This window comes from Gekko japonicus, unplaced genomic scaffold, assembly GCF_001447785.1.
Source record: "Gekko japonicus isolate JY-2015 unplaced genomic scaffold, Gekko_japonicus_V1.1 scaffold392, whole genome shotgun sequence".
NCBI lineage: Eukaryota > Metazoa > Chordata > Lepidosauria > Squamata > Gekkonidae > Gekko > Gekko japonicus.
In genome coordinates this window covers 816,434-841,223 of record NW_015174853.1, presented here as the reverse complement: position 1 = coordinate 841,223, position 24,790 = coordinate 816,434, and the positions used below count along the sequence as shown (strand labels likewise).

General features: G+C 44.1%; 1 protein-coding gene across 1 annotated transcript in view; it reads right to left on the bottom strand.

The window, feature by feature from the left end:
• Nucleotides 1-22,717: 22,717 nt before the first annotated feature.
• MAP1LC3C (microtubule associated protein 1 light chain 3 gamma) overlaps nt 22,718-24,790 on the bottom strand; it is a 15,318-nt gene continuing 13,245 nt past the window's right edge. Inside the window, exon 4 of the mRNA XM_015424570.1 lies at nt 22,718-24,326. Coding sequence (XP_015280056.1) covers nt 24,116-24,326 — 211 coding nt within the window. The 3' untranslated portion in view covers nt 22,718-24,115. The remainder of the gene's footprint in view (nt 24,327-24,790) is intronic.

The window sequence follows — 24,790 nt, the reverse complement described above, 5'->3', positions numbered from 1 at the left end:
CTAAGCAACCTGCAGTTGGGCTGATCTTAATCACAGTGTAACTGGAATGTGCTTTGCTGTGTCTAATATCTTGCAGGGATGTGCAGGTCTTCAAAACATTCCTATTTGTGTTGGATTAGAAAGCAAGCTCATTGAGGTCAGCTGCAACGAACACATCCATCTTGTCACTAAGCTATAAACATAATGTAATTTCAGAGGCTGCTGTGGGTCATCACTGAATTGCTTTTGGTTTCCTGTGTCTGAAAAAACAGTCTGCCAATAATAAATTTCTTCCAACAGGAGAATGATGCTGAACCATATTAATGTGTGTGTGTGTGTGTGTGTGCACAAGCACATATAGCTGGGTAGGATCCCGCCGTGCAATAGAAGAAGAGTTTTACTTAATGCAGTTCCATTTGCACAAGACATTGCACAAAAGCTACAAAAAGATCAATAATTTCCAATCAGTACAGCTGTGTAGAGAAGGCTATTGATGCAGTCATTACAGGGCAATGTGGAAGTGTGATAACGATTTGATCCAAGAAGATTATGGGGGGAGGGAGCTGCTGACATACCTTGTGAGCTGCAAAGTGCAAGGGAATACAGTCAGCTTGACTTAACACGGGGACTTCTTGCAATGACTTTCTCTGCTTGAGAGCTCTTGCGTGTTCTCTGGGATCCCACTGACTGATTGACAGTAGAAGATTCCAGCATCTTTTCTCCCTGTTCAGTGAGGATCAATCAGATCCAAAAGGCGAATGGGATGCTGAAATGGGGGGTGAGGGGGGAGCAACCTAAGGGCTTTAACAGTTAACAACCAACAGATGAACAGGGGACTTGGGGTTTGGAGGGAGAAGGGACAGGAGGTATCCCAACTAGGCAGTGAGTCCAGCACAAACTGTAGTGTATAATTGTTGACTGGGTTTGAAGGCTGTTCCTCAATAAAGAAATTGTTAAAGCTGTCTGTTCATTGTCTTTAAGTCTGCTGGTTTTAGGTCTAATGCTGAAAGAACCGACATTGTAACCATTAATTACAGCACACCTCCCAGCTCTGGTAACTCAGCTATCAGTCTAGAGGGAGAAGGCATTACAGGTCACATTTATCAACTTAATAAAACATATCTGTTCGCCCTCTGAGATGGAGGACATCTCCATGGGTTATTTCCATCATTCCTTTAGGGAGGCAGGAAACACTTTTTTCCCCTTCCTCTTGGCGCCTTGGGAATAGCCGCACCCTCAGTTCTATTCCTGCCTCTTAGGGAGTAGCAGCTAGGGTCAAGGCTCTGCTTTCTTGACTGAATTCTTTTTCTCTTTGCTACAGTCCATCAGTGGCTATTAGCCACAAGGTATAGATAGGGACTCTGGGGCAAGTGATGCTCTGTCATCTTGGTGCTTGGGGGGTCAACAGTGGGATGGCTTCTAATGTCCTGGCCCCACTGGTGGACCTCCTGATGGCACTGGTATTTCTGGCCACTGTGTGATACAGAGTGTTGGACTGGGTGGGCCTTTGGCCTGATCCAACATTGGCATCTCTTATGTTCTTATGTTAACCTTTTAAACTTTTTTCTCCTTCTAAAATCTCTACTGCTTAATTTCTCTAAGTCTAACTGCCTGCTCATCAATGAGAGTCAAAAGCGGCGAGAGAGCTTCATTGAGGAGGAGTGCTTCTGCGTTCAGAGAGATGGTGACGAGAACAGAGCACTCCGACAGTTTCTCCTCTGCTGAAGACTAAACATTCGCCACTGCCGTGGCCGTCAGTGGGGCCAACTCGCCCTCCGGGCTTGCTTGCACCACCCCAATGGACCCAGCAGAGGCGGTGGTGTGGAACACCCAGAAACACCGCCAGACGCCAGAAGACGAGCCCGCCAAAATCAGCCAGACAAAGACGAGCGGTGGCCATCTTGGATCGGTGGTGTGGGAGTTCGGCGATGGCGAGATTCCTCTGCTGGGCATCCAACAGTGCATGGGACCCAGTAAGACCCCCAATACGTGTCTCCCCAGGCCTGACCCACTCCCCAGGGAGGGAATTCCTGGCGCTCCAGGGGCCAAGTTTTACTCCTCCAATTTAATGAGGTTTTTAAGACAGACCATGAAGGAGGAGATGTCCTCCTTTTGTAACAAAATGGGCCTCTCTAGCTAAGCTGGTGCCCAGATCTACCCATCTCAAGGTCCCTCTCCATGGCCTACCAAGGCAGCACAGAAGGCACCCCCCAGTTCCCACAAAAAACATAGAGGGGAACCTAGGGAGGAGGAGGATGATTCTTCCATTTCCAACGTTGAGGACAGGGAGGAGGGCGAATTCCTCTCAGAGGAGGAGGATGAAGAAATGAAAATGCCAGAACAATCCAGTAGATTCTTCAAGGCAGAAGATTATCAATATTTCCTCATGAAGGTCCTAGAGATTCAGGATTCCCCAGCTACTGATGAGCAGGGACCTATTAAGCCCAGATTTAAGTCTCGTTCTAGGGGGACTGTCTGAATTCTTTCCCCTGAGGAATTAGTTGAGAACGGCATCTTCCCATTCCCCGAATACTTTGAGAGACAGCTCAGAATGGCTTGGGACAAACCAGCAGCAAACAGACAGTTTCCTGGGTTTGTTAAAAGGTTATATGCCTTACCTTCATATGCAAATGAGCTCTTACAGGTACCACTGGTGGATGGACCAGTGTCAGCTATCCAATCCACATGCCTAGTCTCGGAAGATGGACATGGATCCATACAGGACCCGACTGACAATAAAGTAGACGCCACACTCAAAAAGATTTATGAGGCCGTTACCATGATGGTGAGATCAGCGGCTACTACTTCTATAGCATCCAGAGTATCCATTGTCTGGATCCGTAAGCTAATACAACTCTTACCTGAGAACAGGGGGCTCCTTGAAGGCGCCTCACGCATTCTGAAGGGCGCCTCCTTTTCTGCAGACACCATTCTGGACATTTTGACCTTTGCTTCCAGAGCCATTGCCTCTACTAACGTGGCCAGACACCTGCTCTGGCTACGAGCTTGGCAGGCTGATTTCCAGTCAAAGCTAATGGTATCTGCCTATCCATTCCAGGGAGATCGACTCTTTGGCAAAGCCCTGGACAGAATTCTTGTGGAGACTCGTGACAAGAAGAAGGCTATGCCGAGAAACGTTCGGCAAACTGAATGACAGAACATGCATTCCTTTTGTTCCCAACACACTCTGTCCAGATTCCGTCAGGACCAGAAGAAGGGCAACTGGAGTACATCCAAGACCTTCAGCCAAAGGGGAACGTTCAACTCCAAGTTCCACAAGCCCCCATTCAACAGAGCTGACTGAGGGGACTGAGACTCCAAACCCAAGCAACAATGACTACACATCCCTTCCCGTGGGGGCACGCTTTCTCTCCTTCGCTGCAACCTGGACAGAATCACAAGCAGATGTCTGGGCACAGGAGGTGGTGTCTCACGGCTACACAATAGTTCTGTCATCCCCCTCCAGAAAGATTCCTGGTCTTGCCTGTCTGCAAGTCCATTGCCAAAAGAGCCTTAGTCGACGGGGCACTCCAACATTTGCTGGACGTCCGGGCCATAGAGCCTGTCCCTCCGACAGAATGAGGTCACGGGGTCTACTCGATTCTCTTTCTGGTCCCCAAGAGGTATAGCAACTGGAGAGCTATTTTGGACTTGAAATTCCTCAACAGGTTCATTCGGCTTCGCCATTTCAGAATGGAGATACTCAAGTCTATCGCAGAGACCTTACTGCCAGGTAACATCCTAACTTCCATAGACCTCGCAGAGGCCTATCTCCACGTCCCCATCCATCAGACACACAAGAGGTTCCTCCGGTTTTGTGTGGGACAGCGCCACTTTCAGTATCGAGCACTGTCGTTCGGTCTTTCAACTGCACCCAGACTGTTTTCCAAGCTCCTCATCAATCCAATAGTTCACCTCAGAAAACAGGGAGTTCACATCCACTCCTATTTAGACGACCTGCTGGTGAGGGGCAACGACCTGAATTCGGCCATCCAAAACACCTCAATGACAGTTCAGTGTCTACAGGAACACAGATTCATAGTCAACCTTCAGAAGAGCTGCCTGCGGCCATCGCAGAAAATCAAGCACCTGGGAGCAATAATAGACACAGAGTGCAATTCACTCTTTCTGCCCTTAGACAAGGCGACCAAGATTCGAGACATGACCGGTTCGGTGATTCAGAGTTCTTCCACTGCTTTGATGTCATTGGCCAAACTACTGGGTCTAATGGTTTCCCACATAGACCTGGCTCAGTGAGCCCGTCTCCACTCCAGGTCGCTTCAGCGGTTTCTCAGGCCATATCAGCACCAGATTATGGAGCGCAAGGTTGTGAATCTACGCTTCCCAGCACAAGTCAAGTCCAGCCTTCTCTGGTGGACATCCCTACAGAACTTGAGACAGGGCAAAGTCTACTATGCCTCATTCTTCAAGGAAATTTTTACGGACGCCAGTCTCATGGGCTGGGGAGCAGTCCTAGAAGGAATTCCGGTCCAGGGACGTTGGTCCAGGGAGGAACAAAGTCTCCCTATCAACTTGCTGGAACTAAGAGCAATCCGCAATGCTCTCAATCATTTCAGTCAGGCAATTCGCAGACAACACGTTTTTGTCCGAATGGACAACATGTCATCCAAAGTGTATCTCAACAATCAGGGCAGCTCCAGGTCCTCTCGAATACATCGGGAGGCAGTACAGGTCCTCAGTTGGGCCAAGAGGAATCTGATGTCACTCCGGTCCGAAGACGTGAAGGGAGTCATCAATGTTCAAGCAGACTGGCTCAGTCGGGAAACCACACTCGAGGTGGAATGGGTGCTCCATCCAAGGGTATTTGACTTCATCGTGCAACGTCTCGGACAACCATTGGTGGACCTCCTTGTTTCCCCAGAGAACCATCAAGTTCCTCGGTTCTTCTCGAGATATCACAGTCCGGAAGCGGAAGCAACAGATGCCCTCACTGTTGCCTGGCCCCAGGGTCTTCTTTATGCGTTCCCCCCACTTCCACTGATACCCAGGACCATCTGTCGGATCCGGGAGGAGAGGGCACAAGTGGTCCTGGTGGCCCCCCTGTGGGCAAGGCGCCCCTGGTATTCAGCCCTGTTGATGTTGGCCATCCTCCCTCCTCTGCTGAAGTCTGCATCTGGCACCCCCATTCGGAGTGGCTCTGTCTAACCGCCTGGAGATTGAGCGGCAACAGTTCTTCCAGTTGAGTTACTCTCCACAGGTGATGGATACGATGCTAGCGTCCAGACGACAATCCACCATTCGTATATATAATATGACCTGGAAGGCCTTCGTCAGATGGTGCAGGAGGAAGAAAGTCAACGCTCTATCTCCCACAGTGGCCTCTGTGTTAGCCATTCTGCAAGATAGTCGGATTCCGGTCTGAAGGTCTCCACTCTTCGCAGACAGTCAGTGGCATTATCTACCATCCTTCCATTATTGGGGAGATATAAACTGACCAAACATCTGCACCTCCAGTTATTTCTACAGGGAGCATCTGCCAAGTCTCCACCACTAGTACATCGGTTCCCCACGTGGAAACTAAACACAGTCCTCACCGTTCTGACCAAGTCTCCCTTCAAGCCTCTTAGGGAGGTTCCCTTGAAGTAGCTAAGAATGAAGCTCTTCCTGGTGGCCATAACATCGGCGCGTTGAGTCTCAGAGATCAGTGCCTTCTCTGTCAAGTCTACGCAGTGCGTTTTTCACAAAGACAAAATCGTCCTCAGGACTGATCCTACCTTCCAGCCAAAAGTGTTGTCCGTCTTCCACCTTTCTCAGGAAGTATACCTACCTTCATTTTGTCCTAATCCAAAGCACCCTAAAGAGGTCCTGTGGCATAAGCTAGACGTTAGGCGTGCTCTGAAGATATACATTCTCAGGACGGAACCAATCAGGAAGACGGACTTTATGTTCATCAATATATCTCCACCCAGAGTAGGTGACAGAATGTCCAAGACGTCTATCAGCATGGTTCTCAGATCCTGCATATCAGAGGCCTACAAGGCAGCTGGACAGGATGTTCCTAATGGGATCACGGCGCATTCCCTGAGGAGTGCTCCCACCAACGCAGCCTTTTCAAACCAGGTGACGGTCGATGAAGTGTGCAGAGCAGCAACCTGGACTTCCATCTCTACATTCATCCAACACTATAAACTGAACACCTTTGCCTCTGCTGATGCAGCATTCGGAAGAAGAATCCTTCAACACATCCTGACTGCAACTGACGATGACGACCCACCCAAATGAGGGACACAGCTCTGGGAGGTCCCACGGAGATGTCCTCCACCTCAGAGGGAGAACGGCCATTGGTACTTACCATGAAGGGTCCTTCTCCTCTGGGGTCAGGAGGACATCTCGGCCCTCCCGTCTTTCATCTTCTTATCTATCCGTTGGTGCTGATCTCTTCTTCCTTCTGAGTTTTCTCTTTTCTTCTATCATGCTGTCTGTCCTCAAGGGGGATAGGCATGGTAACTGTAATATAGTTCAGTTAACAAGGTTATCAGATTTTTCTGTTCTTATGCAGGAGAGTTAGTTTTGGTTAGAGTCTACTGCTTGCGGAGTCCCAGAACTGAGGGTGGAGCTATTCCCAAGGCGCCATGAGGAAGGGGGGGGAGTGTTTCCTGCCTCCCTAAAGGAATGGTGGGAATAACCCATGGAGATGTCCTCCTGACCTCAGAGGAGAAGGACCCTTCACGGTAAGTGCCAATGGCCGTTTTGTTTTATATAAACCCCATGTTATTATAAACCCAGATAACCCACTACGCACACTGTAGGATCCAGAGAAAATGGGTCTGGATCTTGGCTGATGTGTTTCATGGAGGATAGGTCTAGATTCAGGGCTACTAGCCATGGTAAGTAAAGAGGACCCTCCACTTTCAGAGGCTGTCACCCTCTAAATCCCAATGCAAGGAGGCAACATCAGGGGAAGGTCTCGGCCTCTATGCCCTGTTGTTGGACCTCCAGAGGAACTGGTTAGCCCCTGTAGGAGATAGGATGCTGGACTAGGTGGACTACTAGTCCGATCCAGCAGGGCTCTTCTTATGTTCTCTGGTATAGGGTTAAGGAATCTCTGTGTGTTCGAAACTCTACTTGTGTTATGGAAGCTTGCTGGGTCACACTTTCAGCCTAACCAACATCACAGGGTTGTGAGGGTAAAATGGAGGAGAGGAGAATGACATAATCTCCTTTGGAGAGAAAGGCAGGGTACAAAATAATTAAATCAAATAAGACACACTAATAACAGAAATCCACTTTACTTCACACACCTAAAGTTAACAGACCCGGTATAGTAACATGACAGGAGGGTATGAGTGGTGAGGTGGTTCACAACTCTTCAGCCTGAAAGACTTTTTATTGACGAAGTGGTGTAAACTAACGAGAAAGGCCTGGATCAATACAATAGTACAACAACCTTTATAGGCATTATGCACTAAGAAGTATACAAGACATAAGGAGTACTCAGTACAGAACACAGCCTGGATCAGAGGTTGTGATACCTACTATACGCATATACACATATGTGCACACCTATGCTGCTGATGTCATCCAGTTCTGTCCCACACACAGGCAGAGCTGTGCTGGTGATGCTATTGCTTAGATTCACGTTACCTTGTGCATGGCTCTTCTGACCTACACTGGTGCTTGAGTTTGGTGCATTGATAGGGATGGGTTAAGGCCATTGAATGCCTGGGCTATATCAGCACTGGCAGGGATGTTTGTTTGTCCTTATTTTAGTACAGCCTACATCGTTCTCCTCTCTTCCGTTTTATCCTCACAAAAACCCTGTGAGGTAGGTTAGGCTGAGACTGTGAATGACTGACCCAAGGTCACCCAGCAAGCTTCCATACCAGAGTGGGGGCTTGATCCTGGGCCTCAGATCCTAGTCTGACACTAACCACTACACTGCATTGGCTCAGTGAATGGTACTGGAAAACAACTCCCCATCAACTGTAAACAGTGGAATAGTACTAGACAAGTATTTAAATAGTTCACTGAGAAGAGATTAGATATGTGTGTGCGTCACTCATAAAGCTGCTATATAAGCAGTTACTGTGTAAAATATTAACAGCTTCATATACCTCAGCAAAATTTACTTTGCTCTTTGATTCAGAATTTTTTTTTAAAGAAAATGTTTTCCATAATCAGGCTCATTGGTGTAAAGCTTCTTTGGAGCCATTGAAATGTAAAGTATTTTTTGAAATCTTGAACATGTTCTCATTTTGCTCTAAAAAACAACTTGTGCCATCAGAAGCTGAAAAGAACTGAACTTTTTATAATTGTCAAAATAGAATCTACAAAGCAGTAGGCAAATGCTATCCCTTTTCTATCTGTTGATAAAATTTTATTTTGATCCTGCTCTTCCTCAAAGAAGTTTGGGCAGCATAGATCATTATTTGCTCTTTAATTTTATCCTCACATAAATCCCGTGAGGTAGGTGAGGCTTGAGAGACAGTGCAACTGGCCCAATGCCCTAGCAAACTTCATGGCTGGGTGGGCTTGGTTCTCTGTGGTCTTTGTCTGACATGCAAACCACTACACCATATTGTCTTTCATTATTTGCTGAAAGAGTACCTATATTTCAGAAAGAAGTGAGCAGTGACCCAAAAAAACTCATACCCTGCAACAAATTTTGTTAATCTTTAAGATGCTACTTGACTCTTGCTCTTTCTACTGCTACTGACAGGCTAGCATGGCTACACATCTTGATCTATATCTCAAAAAGATACCTGTTACATCTGAAAGCTTGAAAAATGAGTAGTCTTGTGACACCTTAAAGGCTAACACGTTTTTACTCTGGCTAGCATAAGGTTGGCTAAAAATACAGCCCACTGTGTAAATGCATATAGAAGGTCTTCACTAGGCAGATATTTTATATATATAGTGAAGAAAATAATTATAAACAGCAAGGTCAAAGTGTTATGAAATTCAGGAAATAAAGACTGGAATTTAATTATGTAAAATCCAAATGGAATAAAGAAAACAACAGAGACTGTTCATAATAGTAATAGCTGGCAATCTCCCTACTTTTGCTAAGCTCATTAATACATAATGGCTGAGGAATCCAAATCCTTATTAAGTCCTTGGGAGATGGTATCAGACTTCTTAATGAATTTTAATGTAGGGTTTTCACAATGTACTCTCCCTTTGAAGTTCTTTTGCTGGAGAATAGTGACTTTTCAATCAGCAGTAACGTGTACTGGCATATTATTGGCATATAAAAAGTACAAAGACATCCTCCTTCAAAGAAAAACCTTTCATGCACCTAATGCCTTTTTATTTTTTTTAATTATAGATTTTATTCTTAATGTGAATTTTTACTGTTTTTTAAATAGTTTTATCTGATGATTAATTTGCTACGGCAATCATATTTTATTATATTGTTCTGCTTCTCTGAACCTTTTTGATAACATCTTATTTCTGGGTCTTTTTGAGATGGCTCCTGTATAATAACTTTCTGTTACTGATTGTACTTTGATACTATATAGTATCTCCATAATAGTGCCAGGAATGTGCAGCATGATTGTGTATAACACAGTGGACCCCCTTTTGGGCCAATCCGATGAGCATAAAATTAGTTCTGTATTGTCTTCGCATAATATAGAAATTCTGGAACCTGTAACAAATTTCTTTTATGAAGTATCTAGGAGAGGCTCATATTAAGGCAATTCGGAATGTGATACCCCTCCAGCCTATCTTGAGGCTCTATGCTGCATGTGTATTTGATATTTTATGCCAATAAAGGTATTGTATTTGTGTATAACACAGACCCCACAGTGTGGTGAAAGGGCTGCCATTCTCCAGGTGGGGCCTGAGACCCCCTGGAATCACAACTGATTTCCAGATAGCAGAGATAAGTTCCCCTGGAGAAAACAGCTGCTTTGGAGGGTGGTCTCTATGCTGTTGTAACTTACTAAGGTCACTTCCATCCCCAAACCCCTTCCTCCAGAGGCTCCACCCCCAAATTTCCAGGAATGTCCTAACCCAGATTTGGCAGCCCTAGTGTGGTGACCAGGGGTCATTTCGTAGAAAAAGAGCTAGGGGGACTCATTAGCATAACTCATTTGCATATGCCACAGCCCCTGACATCACCGGAAGTGTGTCCTCCCTTCAGCCGGCGGCGACCTCCAGCGGGCATCAGCAGGGAGCTCCAGGCCCCGCCCTCCCGCACCTCACCCGGGGGGATGGCGTCCCCCCGCGTCCCCCCCAAATGACCCCTGGTGGTGACCCACTCTAGCAATGAAAGGGGTAGGTCACCAGGTCAACCATGAAGAATGTGACCAAAACAGCTGTAACCACTCTGATTTTATAAATTTCATTCACACTAACAGCACTCTAAGAGTTAGCCTATAGATGGAAGTGGTGGCATGCCCCAAACTACTGACTTTCCGAGAATGAAGTAAAACTTGATCGTGGACCTCTCATAATTCAGTGCCAGTTGTCAAGGCTCATATGTATGAGAGTAAACCTGTTAGATAGATCATTGGCTTACTTAGTCCAGCATCCTATTTCCTTCATTGTCCAACCAGAAATCCTGGAAGGCCTACAGCAAGGGCACAGAGGCCAAAGCTTCTCCTAGGGTTGCCAGGTCTGGGTTGGGTTTGGGGAGGGGCTTCCGCGCGGAGAATGCCACAGAGTCCACCGCTCAAAGCAGCCATGATCTGTCAGCTGGGGATCAGTTGTAAAAGTGGTAGATCTCCAGGCCCCACCTGGAGGCTGAAAGGAAGCAAACAACCGTGATGTATTGTGCCACAAAAAGGTTCTTCACAGACTTGTACATTCTTTTACCAATATTCAGTTTACTAGTGTGCTTGCCAAATGGATTAACATTGTATAGGTATTTCAATGCTACCCACTTTGATAAAGTTATACACAAAACGAGATGTAATAGGCACGGTTCGTTGGTGTTGATGGCGTTTGAATTGCTTCCAGTAAACTGAATATTGGTAAAAGAATGTACAAGTCTGTGAAGAACCTTTTTGTGGCACAATACATCACGGTTGTTTGCTTCCTGTCAGCATCCATCCCGTGATCTCTCTATTCGGTTTGCACGCACCTGGAGGCTGGCCACTCTATCCCACCCAGAGAAGAGGCAGAGGCATAGAAATGGAAAGCTTTGAGATAAATTGCTTGGAAATCCTAGTGTCCTTTGCTGAGATATTAACAGCACAGAGGTTATTATGTGGCATTCTAAGTATCTGTAATTTGGGTTTCTTTTTAGAATTTATTCTGAAATTACCTCAGCCGTACTAACTGAAACCTCATACATGGCAAAAGAGATTAAAGCAAATCCTCCTCATTTTGTCTCTTAAACACAGTAAACACTCATTTGTTTAAACAGAGATCAGTCAGAGATTTTGGGTGCCCTCTGGTAAACCCAGGCTCCATGACATCAATTATATTGTATTTTTATATTGGTCAGGAATAGGAATAGTGCGGGTGCCATGTGTACGTGTTATGATATGAAGCAAACAATGTATTTTGGAAACAACAACAGGAGACGTAAAAGACCTTTTTACTTTATGCAATCCTTTGTGAAAACTTTTATGAAACAGTTGATTACAATGTTTTGAGAATCCTTAAAAAACAAAACAAAACCAATGAAAATGTATGACCTGCTGCATGAAGCTTCCTTCTAGCATAGCAGAAGTATTCTGGACTGATGCAATCTAGTGATGTAATCAAGAGAAAACACTCCCTGTTTAACTGGCTAGAACCATGAACTGACCATGTGTCTAATCACCAGCAGACCCATAAAAGCTCCCAGCCAGACACTAGAAGGGAAGATTTACAATTTGACTGGCTCCCTTTTGTCACGCAGCAGACCACTTGGGAGAAAAACATTATAACCCTGATTTCATGTCTGACTCTCTGAGTCTGACAAAACTCTTTTCTTATTATTCGTGCTGGACAGTATCACTTATATTAAATTACTCTGGACAGATGTATTTGTAAATAAGTGTGGGGCCAATAAGGCAGCAGTAGAAGAAGAGCTGTTGAAAACCATATCAAGCCTTCAGACAAAAATTCCTTCCGGCCTCCCCCTCACTATTTTTGGGGTGTGTGAAGGGGAAAGTGTTTTTTTTTCCATATATGGTAGATTCAAGAATAAAAGGATGGCAAAAATTGTTTCGGAGGTATGCAGTATTAGCAAATGGTCTTCAATTAATAAGCTATGAAACTGAGTCAATTAGGTCAATGCAAACGTGCCAGGAATCCTCTCAAAGCATACTGTTCTCTCTCCCCCCACCATATATGTTCCTTTGGCAAGGAGATAAAGGGAAAAAAGAAGCCAGCATATCGAACCCTTGAACCAAATATGCCTGTTTGAAAAATAATCACCTCATAAGCCCTCTGCCTGTTCCCCCTAATAGCAAAGCAGATGGCATTGTGACGGCAAGAGTTACAACATGCATGAGGAAAACCCCACATCTGGAGAAAAGACTTTCCACCCCACAACTGGGGTGGGTGGGCTTGTGCATCCATGATCCTTTATGCTGTCATGGGATCTTAGCCGCATGACGGGAAAGTTTGGGCATTGGGTAACTTTTGCCCTGTGGCCATTAAAACAGAAAGGAAGCAAGCACTTCTTCTCAGCCTTCAGGGAGAAAACAGACTGAGGTCTGGAGAAGAATAGGGATTTTCATTACATTGTGCTGATCATCAGTAAAACTTACAAAGCCTTTCCTCTGCTTAGCAAGTACTTTGTACAGTATAAGATTACCAAAATCAAGGTGGGGTTCTCCAGATTACAGAGATCAGTTCCTCTGGAAGCAACATCCCAACAGACCACCCCTCGTGCATTATAAGCTTCCTTGGTGTTGAGTAAGAGTTTGAGGAGAGCTTGTCCCGCTACGTCAGAAGAGGTGCAGAAGAATTTCCCTCAATGCATCTGGATGAGAGATTGGATATTGCTTGAAAACCAAAAACTTTTAGCTCTTAGAAGGGCATGATTTAAAGATAGGGTGGCATGCTTTTGTTTGGTATAGGAGAACAGCTGGGCATAAATACTTTAAAAATCACTTGATAAGAAAATCCTTATTATCAATTTGGGAAAAGATTCTACCATTGGTATATTCTAAAACTGCAAGATGGGTCTCACCCCTGGAAGCCTTTTCACAACCAAGTTTAATTTCACTAGACAAAATTCTTAGATATGAAGATCTTTTAGATAGTAAAGGATCCCTAAAAACAAAGGAAGAACTAACAAGGCAAGGTGTCAATCTAGATTGGTAGGCAAGGGCTCAAATTGAATCTAGATATATTAAAGATAGAAAATCTGGTTTTTATTTAGAACAATGTACATCTGAAAAATTGTTATGTACATCTAATGATAAATTGATCAAGAAAATGTATGTATTTTTAGTGCAAATGAAAATGGATGATGAAGTGGTGTTAAAGATTGCATGATTAAATGGATGCAAAATCTAGGTTATAATATTGATCTTACACAGTGGAGTAAACTGTGGAAAGTGAAAATGACTAAATCAGTTGCATTTAAAAAGAATCCATATAAGAAGTTTTATAGATGGTATTTAACACCAGATAAATTAGCTAAAATGTACAAAAATATGTCTAATAGTTGCTGGAAGTGTAAAAAACATGTAGGTACATTTTACCGTATGTGGTGGACATGTGAAACTGTATGCAAGTTCTGGGTTATGGTACATACATTTATTCAGACAGTCTTGCAGATTTCATTACCTTTTCAACCAGAATTGTTTTTACTGAATTGCATACCAGATGATTTTGATAAAAATAAAAGATATTTTATAATTCATGTAGTAACAGCAGCTAGAATCTTATTTGCAACCTTTTGGAAACAATACCTTCTGAACAAGACCTAATAGTGAAGATTATGGAAAGTATGGAAATGGACAAATTGACTTTAATCTTTAAAGGGCAAATAGAAGAAGATTTTGTTGGACTATGGACTCCTTTTTACGACTGGATAAGAAAGAATCATAAAGATATGAACTTTTTGATAATATAATATGAAGAAGCCTTTATGAACTTTAAAAAAATTCAGTCTTATCTTTTTGTAATGTGAAATGATGTGTGGAGAAGATTTATATGCAGAAGATGTATTACTTTTGTTTCCCTTTCTTCCCCTACCTCTGTATATCCCAAAAAATTTAATAAAGTATATTACAAAAAAAAAGAAGAAGAATTTCCCTCAATGCAACATTTTGTAGCAGGACCCTATTGTAAATATTATTCTCTAAGCACTTGTAAAACATTTTAATGGACTAATAAAATGCAACTAGGTTTTAAAATAGTTAAGTTACCTTTGTCTTGTCCTACAAAGGTTCTAGACATATCAGGCATTTTAGCAGTAGACTTCCTATAGAAAAATAGTTGTTTTACCTATTAAGAGATGTTTTCTTTTGTTGGTGACTAATACATAATGATGCTGGAAAATGAGTCTCTCTCTGCACTTAACAGAATTCTTAGTGTGGTTTTTTTATAGGCAAGAAGGTCAGGTATGGCATAGACTAGTAAATATTGTTGGAATAAGGATTTTACATTATCCATTTCAGAGGCAAATCTGAACCACCTCACACTGTGCCAGATTTGGTGGAAGGGAATTAGTTGGGGGTCCTGTGCCATCAACTGCAGGAGCTTGGGGAGAGACAGCAGGTGCCCAACCAAAACTTTCAGAGCCCTACTGTATTCTTTTGGGTCTAGGAAGCCTGGACAGGGAAGGAACTGTTGTGACAGATACTTCAAAAAACACTGTTGGCAAAGCAGGGGGGGCAGCAGGTTGGTGGAGATGGGAAATTGGAAGTAGCAGCATGAAGATTCACTTTTAGGATGAAGGAACATATGAGGCTGAAATTCTGTCAGTAGCTGCTCAGTGCAGGGCAACAAGGACTTGGCTGGATGGTATATCTGCATCCGCCTGTGAGTTAGGGTTGCCAGCCTTCAGGTGGGGCCTGGGGATCTTCTGGAATTACAGAGATCAGTTCCCCTGGAGGAAATGGTAGCTTTGGAGGATGGACTCTGTTGCATTATTTATTTATTTATTATTTTTTTCCATTCAATTTATATACCGCTCACCCCCTAAGGGCTCTGAGCGGTTTACATTACATTATACAATACATCCTACCTAGGGCCACACATACAATGAAGGGAAGGGACTACCCTAACAGGCACCCTATGGCGAAGTCTTGTTGTTCTTAGTCTCTCTGCGGGAGGTCTTTTCAGTCCGGCGATGGCGACTTCCTGGCATGGGTCTTCCTGGCGCACAACCCTGCCAAGCTCCCCCCCCTCCCCAAACTCCACCCTGCCCAGTGTGCATTCCCAGATATCCAAGAATTTCCTAAACTGGAGTTGGCAAGAGTACAATGTACTTGGTGGGTCTTCTTAGGCTAGCTGAAGTGTCTTCAGCTGAAACACTTGGCCCTTAACAAGCATGGTGGGTAACGGACATATAAAAGGCAGTCAAAAGCTCAGAGATGAGACAAGATTAAATGTCTCCCTTCAAATGTTAGTCTTCAGGGAACCTATAATATGTCAGTCACATAAAAAGTTAGGGTGTGACGGTACCTCTCTTTTATTTTGTGTGGTTAGGTGTTTCTAGTTGTTTCTTTCTCTCACTCAAAGTATCTATCGCTGCCACCAGGAATTTAATTCCAGTCTTTAATTAACCTTTCCCACAGTATTGTGCCCAAGCTCTAAGGCTCCTTCATTGGACTATGTGGTTCTGAGGATGAGACTCTGGGTTAACAATAAACTAGATAAATCTTTATTGGTAAAAGAAGTGTATTGGTTACAAGATGTTTTGTTAAGCTGCTCAGTAAAATCTTTCCCTTTTTACTCAGGTGACGTCTCTGTCACCCATTTCCCACACTCTTAAAATACTCTGAGTATATTAGATTTTGCCTAATATGCTCCCTTAAGTATCTGTTATTCCTCCTTTAGAATCTTAATGCTTTTCACAGCACTTCTATATGATTCTAGTTAGAAGACTACTTCTCAGACTCTGTGTAGATTGACCACTACTGACAGCTGCTGACTTCGAACTGAACACTCTCCACATACACACAGAGACAGACACACACACACACACACCCTCATAGCTCCGTCCACACACTCTCAGTTACCAACCAATCATCTCACTCACTCATCTCCCTCTTTCTCCACCCTTGTTCTTCTGACACTTACCAACAATTTAAGAAACACACACATATAACTTGAAATCATTACAGGGTGTAAACAGTCTTTTTTAAAAAAGTGCATGCAGGCCACTGGCTTCTTAACTGATACCTAGAAATAAAATAAATTATACAGACTGGTTTGTGTGTGTGTGTGTGGAATACTGACATGAATGAATCTAGAAGAAGGTTCATGTTTGAATGCTGGGTTTAGGTTGCTTGCCATTTCTGTTTAGAGATAGGTTCCCAGTCTCAACACTGTCCCACATCAGGATCTTGGCTGCAGGAAAGGACGGAAGAAATAACTATTTTACCATGCATCTATGTGCCCACTCAGTATAGGACAACTTTAAGGCCTGAAAAACTGGACTTTCCCCTGCTGTCTGCCTCATCTTTAGGACAAAGCTTCCTTGAGTGAGGACTAGTGTCAGAGGATTTCATTCCTGTTGGGGTAGGGGAAGTTACACATTATGAGAATGCATTAATTGAAACCTATCTAAAAATCACCCAAACTAATGCCCAAAGCAAACAAAATGACTCCAAAAGAAATAATATCTCTGTGTGCACCCCAGTTCATGAATGCCCATTTGTGAAAGACTTACCTATGTCCATTATTACCTATGTAATAGGTATTATTTGTGAAAGACTTACCTATGTCCAACAATAAAACTTTCTTCAAATACATTAGAAGCAGGAAACCAGCCAGGGAGGCAGTGGGGCCCTTGGATGACCAAGGGGTAAAAGGAGTACTGAAGGATGATAGGGAAATGGCGGAGAAGCTAAATGCATTTTTTGCCTCCGTCTTCACTGTGGAAGATGAGAGGTGCTTGCCCACTCCAGAGCCGCTGAGTTCGGGAGGGGTGTTGAAAGACCTGAGTCAGATTGAGGTGACGAGAGAGGAGGTCCTAAAACTGATAGACAACTTAAAAACTGATAAATCACCAGGCCCAGATGGCATACATCCGAGAGTTCTGAAAGAGCTCATTTGTGAACTTGTGGATCTCATGACAAAAATATGTAATATTTCCTTAAAATCAGCCTCCATTCCTGACTGGAAGGTAGCTAATGTCACTCCCATCTTTAAAAAGGGTTCCAGAGGAGATCCGGGAAATTACAGGCCAGTCAGTCTGACGTCGATACCGGGTAAATTGGTGGAAACCATTATTAAGGAAAGAATTAGTAGGCACATAGATGAACAAAACCTATTGAGGCAGACTCAACATGGGTTCTGTAAGGGAAGATCTTGTCTCACTAACCTGTTAATGTTCTTTGAGGGGGTGAACAAACATGTGGACAAGGGGGATCCAATAGATATTGTTTACCTTGACTTCCAGAAAGCTTTTGATAAAGTTCCTCATCAAAGGCTCCTAAGTAAGCTCAAAAATCATGGGATAAAAGGACAAGTCCTTTTATGGATCAAAAACTGGCTAATTAATAGAAAACAGAGAGTGAGTATAAATGGGCAGTTCTCCCAGTGGAGGGGTGTAAGCAGTGGGGTACCACAGGGATCAGTACTTGGTCCACTGCTTTTTAACTTGTTCATTAATGATTTGGAGTTGGGAGTAAGCAGTGAAGTGGCTAAATTTGCGGATGATACGAAGTTGTTCAGGGTGGTGAAAACCAGTGAGGATTGTGAGGCACTCCAAAGGGATCTGTCAAAGTTGGGCGAGTGGGCGTCAACATGGCAAATGGGGTTCAATGTGGCCAAGTGCAAGGTGATGCACATTGGAGCCAAAAATCCTAAATATAAATACACGTTGATGGGGTCTGAACTGGCAGAGACTGATCAAGAGAGAGATCTTGGAGTTGTAGTAGATAACTCACTGAAAATGTCGAGACAGTGTGTGACTGCAATAAAGAAGGCCAATGCTATGCTGGGGATTATTAGGAAGGGTATTGTAAACAGATCAGCCAATATCATAATGCCGCTATATAAATCAATGGTGCGACCTCATCTGGAATACTGTGTGCAATTCTGGTCACCACACCTTAAAAAGGATATTATAGCTTTGGAAAAAGTGCAGAAAAGAGCAACTCGAATGATAAAAGGGTTGGAACACTTTCCCTATGAGGAACGGTTAAGGCGCTTAGGGCTCTTTAGCTTGGAGAAACGACGACTGAGGGGTGACATGATTGAGGTTTATAAGATTATGCATGGGAAAGAGCAGGTAGAGAAAGAGGTACTTTTCTCCCTTTCTCACAATACAAGAATTCGTGGGCACTCCATGAAATTGCTGAGCGGTCGGGTTAGAACGGATAAAAGGAAGAACTTCTTCACCCAAAGAGTGATTCACACTTGGAATTCACTGCCACAGGAAGTGGTGGCGGCTACAAGCATGGGCGGCTTCAAAAGGGAATTAGATAAGCATATGGAGCAGAGGTCCATCAGTGGCTATTAGCCACAAGGTATAGATAGGGACTCTGGGGCAAGTGATGCTCTGTCATCTTGGTGCTTGGGGGGGTCAACAGTGGGATGGCTTCTAATGTCCTGGCCCCACTGGTGGACCTCCTGATGGCACTGGTATTTCTGGCCACTGTGTGATACAGAGTGTTGGACTGGATGGGCCTTTGGCCTGATCCAACATTGGCATCTCTTATGTTCTTATGTTCTTATTATTCAGCCTCAGCTGGGCCCATCAGATTTTACTGTATTCAACAGAGGAAAAATGTTTGCATGAGAGAATATGAGCCCAAAGTGTGATGCTGCGAGAGAATGGTTCAGGGCAGGCATCCTGAGCTATTGGCTTTTGTACTCATCTCATTAATTAATAAAATAATTAGCCCAATTAGATTGCTAAGAGGTCCTGTGAGCCTCTTTGATTCCTTGCTTGTTGACAGGATTGGCTCATGTCAGTGAGGACTGCTCTCTCATTGCAGTGTTTATCACCCACTTTGGCAAAGAGTCCACTTCATCTAGTCCATGAACACTTATGGCAGAATAAATCTGTTTGCTACATCTTTAAGGAGCCGCAAGACTCCTTTCTGTTTTGCTGAAGCAGACTAACATGGCTGCCCCTCGGGAATGTTTTACCGTACAAGCTGGTGACTTTGCTGTCTTGAAAGAACATTAACAGCTGTGCCAAACCGAGCGTAAACTGCTGACTCTGTTCATAGGAGCACTGAACACGCATTTCAAGGTATCTCAGACACAAAGTATGAAAGAACAAACCCCCAACTGGACAAAATATCTGTAGTCATTCTACAAAATTTAGTGTTAATCGTCATGGCTTCTGTGCAGTCCCACATGGGACTGCGTAGTCACAGGCCAGCCACGGAAAAGATTTCCAAGCTTTCTAATAGACTAGGAGCACCCATCCTCCCTCTGGCACTTTCCCGCCAAAACGCTCACATGACCAGGAGGAGGGGTGCTACTCCCTCAGTTCTCTCCATGCCGCCACCGGAGACCCCTAGAAAACTAAAGTTCCAGAGAGTTCACAGCGGGGCAGGAGGGAGGGATGTGTGCCTGCACAGAAGACCACTCGATGAACAACAGTTACAGGTAAATGCAACCTTCTTTTTTGTGCTATAACACCCAATGGTGCAAGCATCAGGGCATCCATATTGAAAAAGGCCTACACTCACCCCACCTTTCTCAGGACTTTTTGCTCAGCAAAAAGTATCTGCTACTCCTAAGACTGCCAGCTCCAGGTTGGAAAATTCTTGGAGATTTTGGGGTGGAGCCTGGGGAGGGTGTGGTTTGAGAAGAGAAAAATATATTAAGTGAAACCCTCCAAAGCAGCCATTTTATCCAGGGGAACTCTGGAAATCAGTAATTCCAGAAGCTCTCCAGGTCCTACCAGATCCATGCGAGCGCACACTCACAATTTCTACCCAGTGGGTAGATAATTGTACATGGGGCACTCTTTGCAAAAAACTGGATAGCCCTGCTGGCTTCTAACTGGTTATTAGCTTTAAGGTACTAGAGTGATGCAGGGTCCTCAGGCCTGATCCCCAGGCTAAGTTTCTGCCTAAGAGAAGCCTTACAGTTCGGATGCCCACAGCCTCTGCCTCCCAGCAGCAACAGCAGATGGTGGGGCCTGCAGTTAGCCCCAGGCAAACAGACCTTGCTCAATAAGTAATAGACCAGACAAAGACCCAAAGAGACCCAGACAAAAACACCACTCTCCAGCAGGCTACAAGCACCCACTCACCCTCAAATTCTATCCTCTCACAAAGCAACCTCAGTTAACACTCCCCAGTAGTTTAGCAGTTTAGGAAAGGCAAAACAAAAACAAAAAAACCCAACCCCACACACCTTCCCAGCAGCTCTTTCCAAGGTTCTTTCAGTACAGCTGGCTCAGTTCTGTGTTAGCAAGGGGATGACTTTGCATATTATGGCCCTGAGATGTGTAGATCTGTTTGGATAACAGTGCTTCCATGCAATTTTTGTATAATACACAAATGTGTGGACAAAGCTCAGTTTACATCATGGTGGCAAGTCTGTGATCATAGTCACAGGAAATTTTTTTCCATGAAACACAGAAACGCTGCTGCCTTACTGGAACAATCTGTGATTAGCACTATCAAAAGCCTCTATGTTTATGCATCCCAAGTAAAAGCTCCTAAGAGAAATAATCTTAACTTTAAAATGTCTCCCCCACCACTAAACATGCTTAGGGCAGGAATCAGAGTCACTCAGAAGAAGAACATGGTCTAAGGAATGCATAATGGCTAAAACAAAACCAAAGCTGATGTCTCAGAGCTGGATTACACATTTCTCAGTAATGCACACCTTGGCAGTAGCTACAGTTTGCTTGGATAATACCACAGATTTCATTTAAGTGCATTTAAAGAGTTTTACAATCTTGACTGTTAGGAGACATCTGTTGCTTTTGCATGCAACTCCTCACACAAAAGCGGACTTGCTGTTATTCAGAGATGGGTGCTTCAAAACAGTGAAGCTGTATCATGTAATTTCTTTAATGCAACACTTCTTTATTCTTTGCTGAAATGTAATTTTAAAAGACCTCATGCAACAGCAATTGTCAAGTAGAAGGCAACCCCTGACATTTCCCAACATCAGTTACGCAGCACAAGCAGCACTTCAGTCTTCTAACGTAGTGCCTTTGAGTTTCCTACCCTTGATTAATCTTTTCTGCAAGGCACTATCACCTTTCACCAACACTAAATGTTTCATTCAAAGGGAATCTGTGGCCTCGACCACACGGGCAGGAAAATACGGGGGGGAGGCGTGGCTGTTTGCCCCGGAGCAAAATAACGCGCGACTGCGCAATCAGGCGTTGGGTTGAGGTCCTGTCGAGCTCCCGTGGTTAGGGGGGAGGTGCGGATCACACGACGCGGCAAAGAAGCGGAGCGGCGTGGCAAACGGGGTTGTGGGGGTTTTTTTAAACTGAAATGTGTGCATGCTCCGTTGGGTGCTTGTGTGCATCCCATGGAGACTTGGGGGAAAAAACCCTTTTTGCGAGGGGACATGGGCGGGCGCTGGATGCCACCGGAAACGCGATCAGACGCCCGCCCTTGCCCCGTGGTTTCCGGAAACTAGTACCTCGGAGGTACTAGTTTTTTACCCCGCATCTTCGGCGGGAAGCCTCGGGTGAGCCACAGGAGCTCTACGCTTCCCAGATGTGGCGCTGTGATCGCGCCCGGAAAATCCGCCTATCTTCCGTCTCTCTAGCGTGGCTAATGCTCCGTGTGACCGGGGCCAAAGATGATTTTAGTAGATTGAACAGACCAGACGTGTTTAACCATATCATTCTTTTAATTGTTCAGTTAATTTTTGTCATAGTAACACCAATATTCAATTTTTTTGGTCTGAATTCTCTAAGTCCAGAGTTCAAACTCATAAAAAGCAGTTTTGAGTCACTTGTAGAAAATGTAGGGTGGGGGAACCCAGCTGCTTAAAAGGGAGACAAATCCTCTGGGGGCAGACTGCTCTAAAATATCCCCCATTACAGCTTACTTGCACCTTCATCTTTTACACACATTCTTGTGGCTGTTCCCATCTCCTTGCCTCTTATTCTAGCCAAACAGGTGTTGACTTAACCCTTTGAAAGTTAAAACGTATTTGGTTGATTCAAAAGCAATTTTTCTAAGCCAACAAATGTTCAGTCAACAAATACCTATGATACAAGCACAACACCAGCTGCAGGCAAAACCGTCATGTAGACGAGACAGCATTTACTCATCACATTTGCCAAAGTTCTCTTTTTTGGGCAGGAATGTCTGTCAGTTTATAGGTTAGCACAGCAGTTTCATAACATGCAAAGATGATAGATCACACATAAAAAGATCCTGAAGGAACCCTGCTTTAAGAGACGTAACTTATAGATTAAAAAAAAACTCCAGTTCTCTTCAACACACCAAACTCCCCATCACATTGAAAAAGAAGCCTCAGATAAACTAAATTTTTCCTCAGTAGCATTAGACAGATTTCACTAGTTCAGCACTTCTTAAGTTTATCTGTTTATTTATATATTTATACTCTGCATTTGTCTCCAATGGGGACCCTACAAGGCTTACAACACAGTTCTCCCTTCCTCCATTTTATCCTCACAACAACCCTGTGAAATAGGTTAGGCTGAGAGAGAATGATGGGCAGGAGGTCACCCAGTGAACTTCATGGCCGAGTGGGGATTTGTCCCTGGGTCTCTCAGATCCTAGCCTGGTACTCTAACCACTGCACCCCACTGGCTTACACAGACAAGTTAACTTGTGCTGTTTTTCAGAACTAGCAGTTTAGTCAATCAAATTGCATGTCACGGCAAGGTACTATTTGTTCACCACACAGTGAACGCCTATTAAAAATAAAACTCCAGCCACAAAGGCTTACTTGTTCCCAAAGCCTGTGATACACGCTCCAGGTCATGCGGTTTGTGACATTCTAGAGACCTGAACTTTAGTTGCATATTTCTGCCAACTAAGGGACCCTTTAAGTTAGCTAAGCACCACTGAAGTACAGCCATCTTAAGCTGGATGTTGGTGCAACAGACTCACTGGTTTAATTTTATCAACAAGGATTAGGTTCAGCAATTTCTAATCCCCTTGCACTATGTGAGGTGAACTACAATCGAGGGAAATACTTTGGGCAAGGCTCATTTTAAAATGGCAATCTGGTCAACTGGAGTCAAGTTTAAAGGGTCCACTGAGGCCCACAGCAGAGCTCTAAAGGCAACCCTCAGAAGTCCTTCTAAGGCCACAAGAAGTGCTGCTTCAGCATGAAGGTTAGAAACCTTCAGTTTGCACTCCAGCCTCACCCCTATTTAGGAAGCTGTGCCCCTAGATTTCCTGACCCCCACCTTGCATGCTGATTTTCATAAGCACCATAAAGTAGTGATCAGTGTGCATTAGCACTTCTGAGGAAGCCCATCACATGACACAGCACTGGCCTCCTGTGTAAAACCCAGCTGTACACGGGACTCACCACTTGGCAATGCCAAGCCAAAAACAAGCAAGCAAGCAAACCTCTAAACTCACTTTTGGGGAATCTACGTCCCAGAGGAAGATTAGCAATTGACTGTGGAAATATATTAAAAGCCAACCACAGCCTTTGTGTTTTGCTGTGCTCAAAAATACTGTTTACAAACAGGAAGTGCTACAGTAACCTGAATTCTGATCAGCTCTTCTGTGTACCCTGCAAGCCAGTTTTGTGGAAGGTTCCCATACTGAATGGTTTTTCCCCACACAATCTTGAGATTAATTTATTTGCATCTCACTAATGTCCAGTTTAGTAATAATTTTAAAACAGATAATTTGAGGGCATTTTTAAAAGAAAGAGAAAACCCACTGAAGCATACCCCAACTATTTTCTTTTGTCACACAAGCATCCATTCAAATACAAAACAAATGCCCATGTCCTTTGTTTAGGATGGTTTATACCACTACTTGCTTCTTTAGCTGGGCCTTGCCAGCTCCTGGGCCATTAATCTTTCAGCTGAGCCCATGTCAAACAGAGCTTCTTTTCACTTCAAGTAACTTATATGATTCACAGCTTCGCTGCCTAGCCGCAGCTGCCTCTCAAAGGACACTTATGTTTTTTGGAGACATTCATTAGATTTCCCTTTGTCAGTGGCCAACTGGTATCCAAACATCTCCTGGGAAGCATAAGTCATGTATACAAATCCATCTTCATCTTTGTAATCCTGGTATATTTCAGCCAGAGTCAGAGACATGCTGGCTAAAGTCTTGTTGTTCACTAGCAAATAGAAAGCTTGCGTAGAACCCAGTCCCATCCTGCCCCTAGGATAATAAAAGAGAGAGAGAGAGAGATTATTAGAATACAGAAGTCTTTTCATGTCATGCTGAATCATGCCTGATCTGGGAGCCAGATTTATGTATATCAGTAAAAACTCCATGACATTCTCAGCGTGAAAATCAGCTCTTTGATTTTCGGATACTGGCAGGGGGGGGGGATCTAACGGCAAAACCCATCATGCCTGAATCCACCTTTGAGCACCTTCCCTCCCATCTACCAACTGCCATCCTTGAGGCCAGAGGGAGATGAGGAATGCTTCCACTATACCTAGACGGGGACCATGGAGAACCCCTCCTACACGGAGTAATACCTCACTAACAGACACCTCCCCAATTTTTATTATATTTTAACTTGTATTGATTTCTAATTGCAGTGAACCCCTTTAGGAGCTAATTTGTTTTGGCTGAAAGGCTGAGTAAAAACACAGACAATAAATAAAATGTATCTA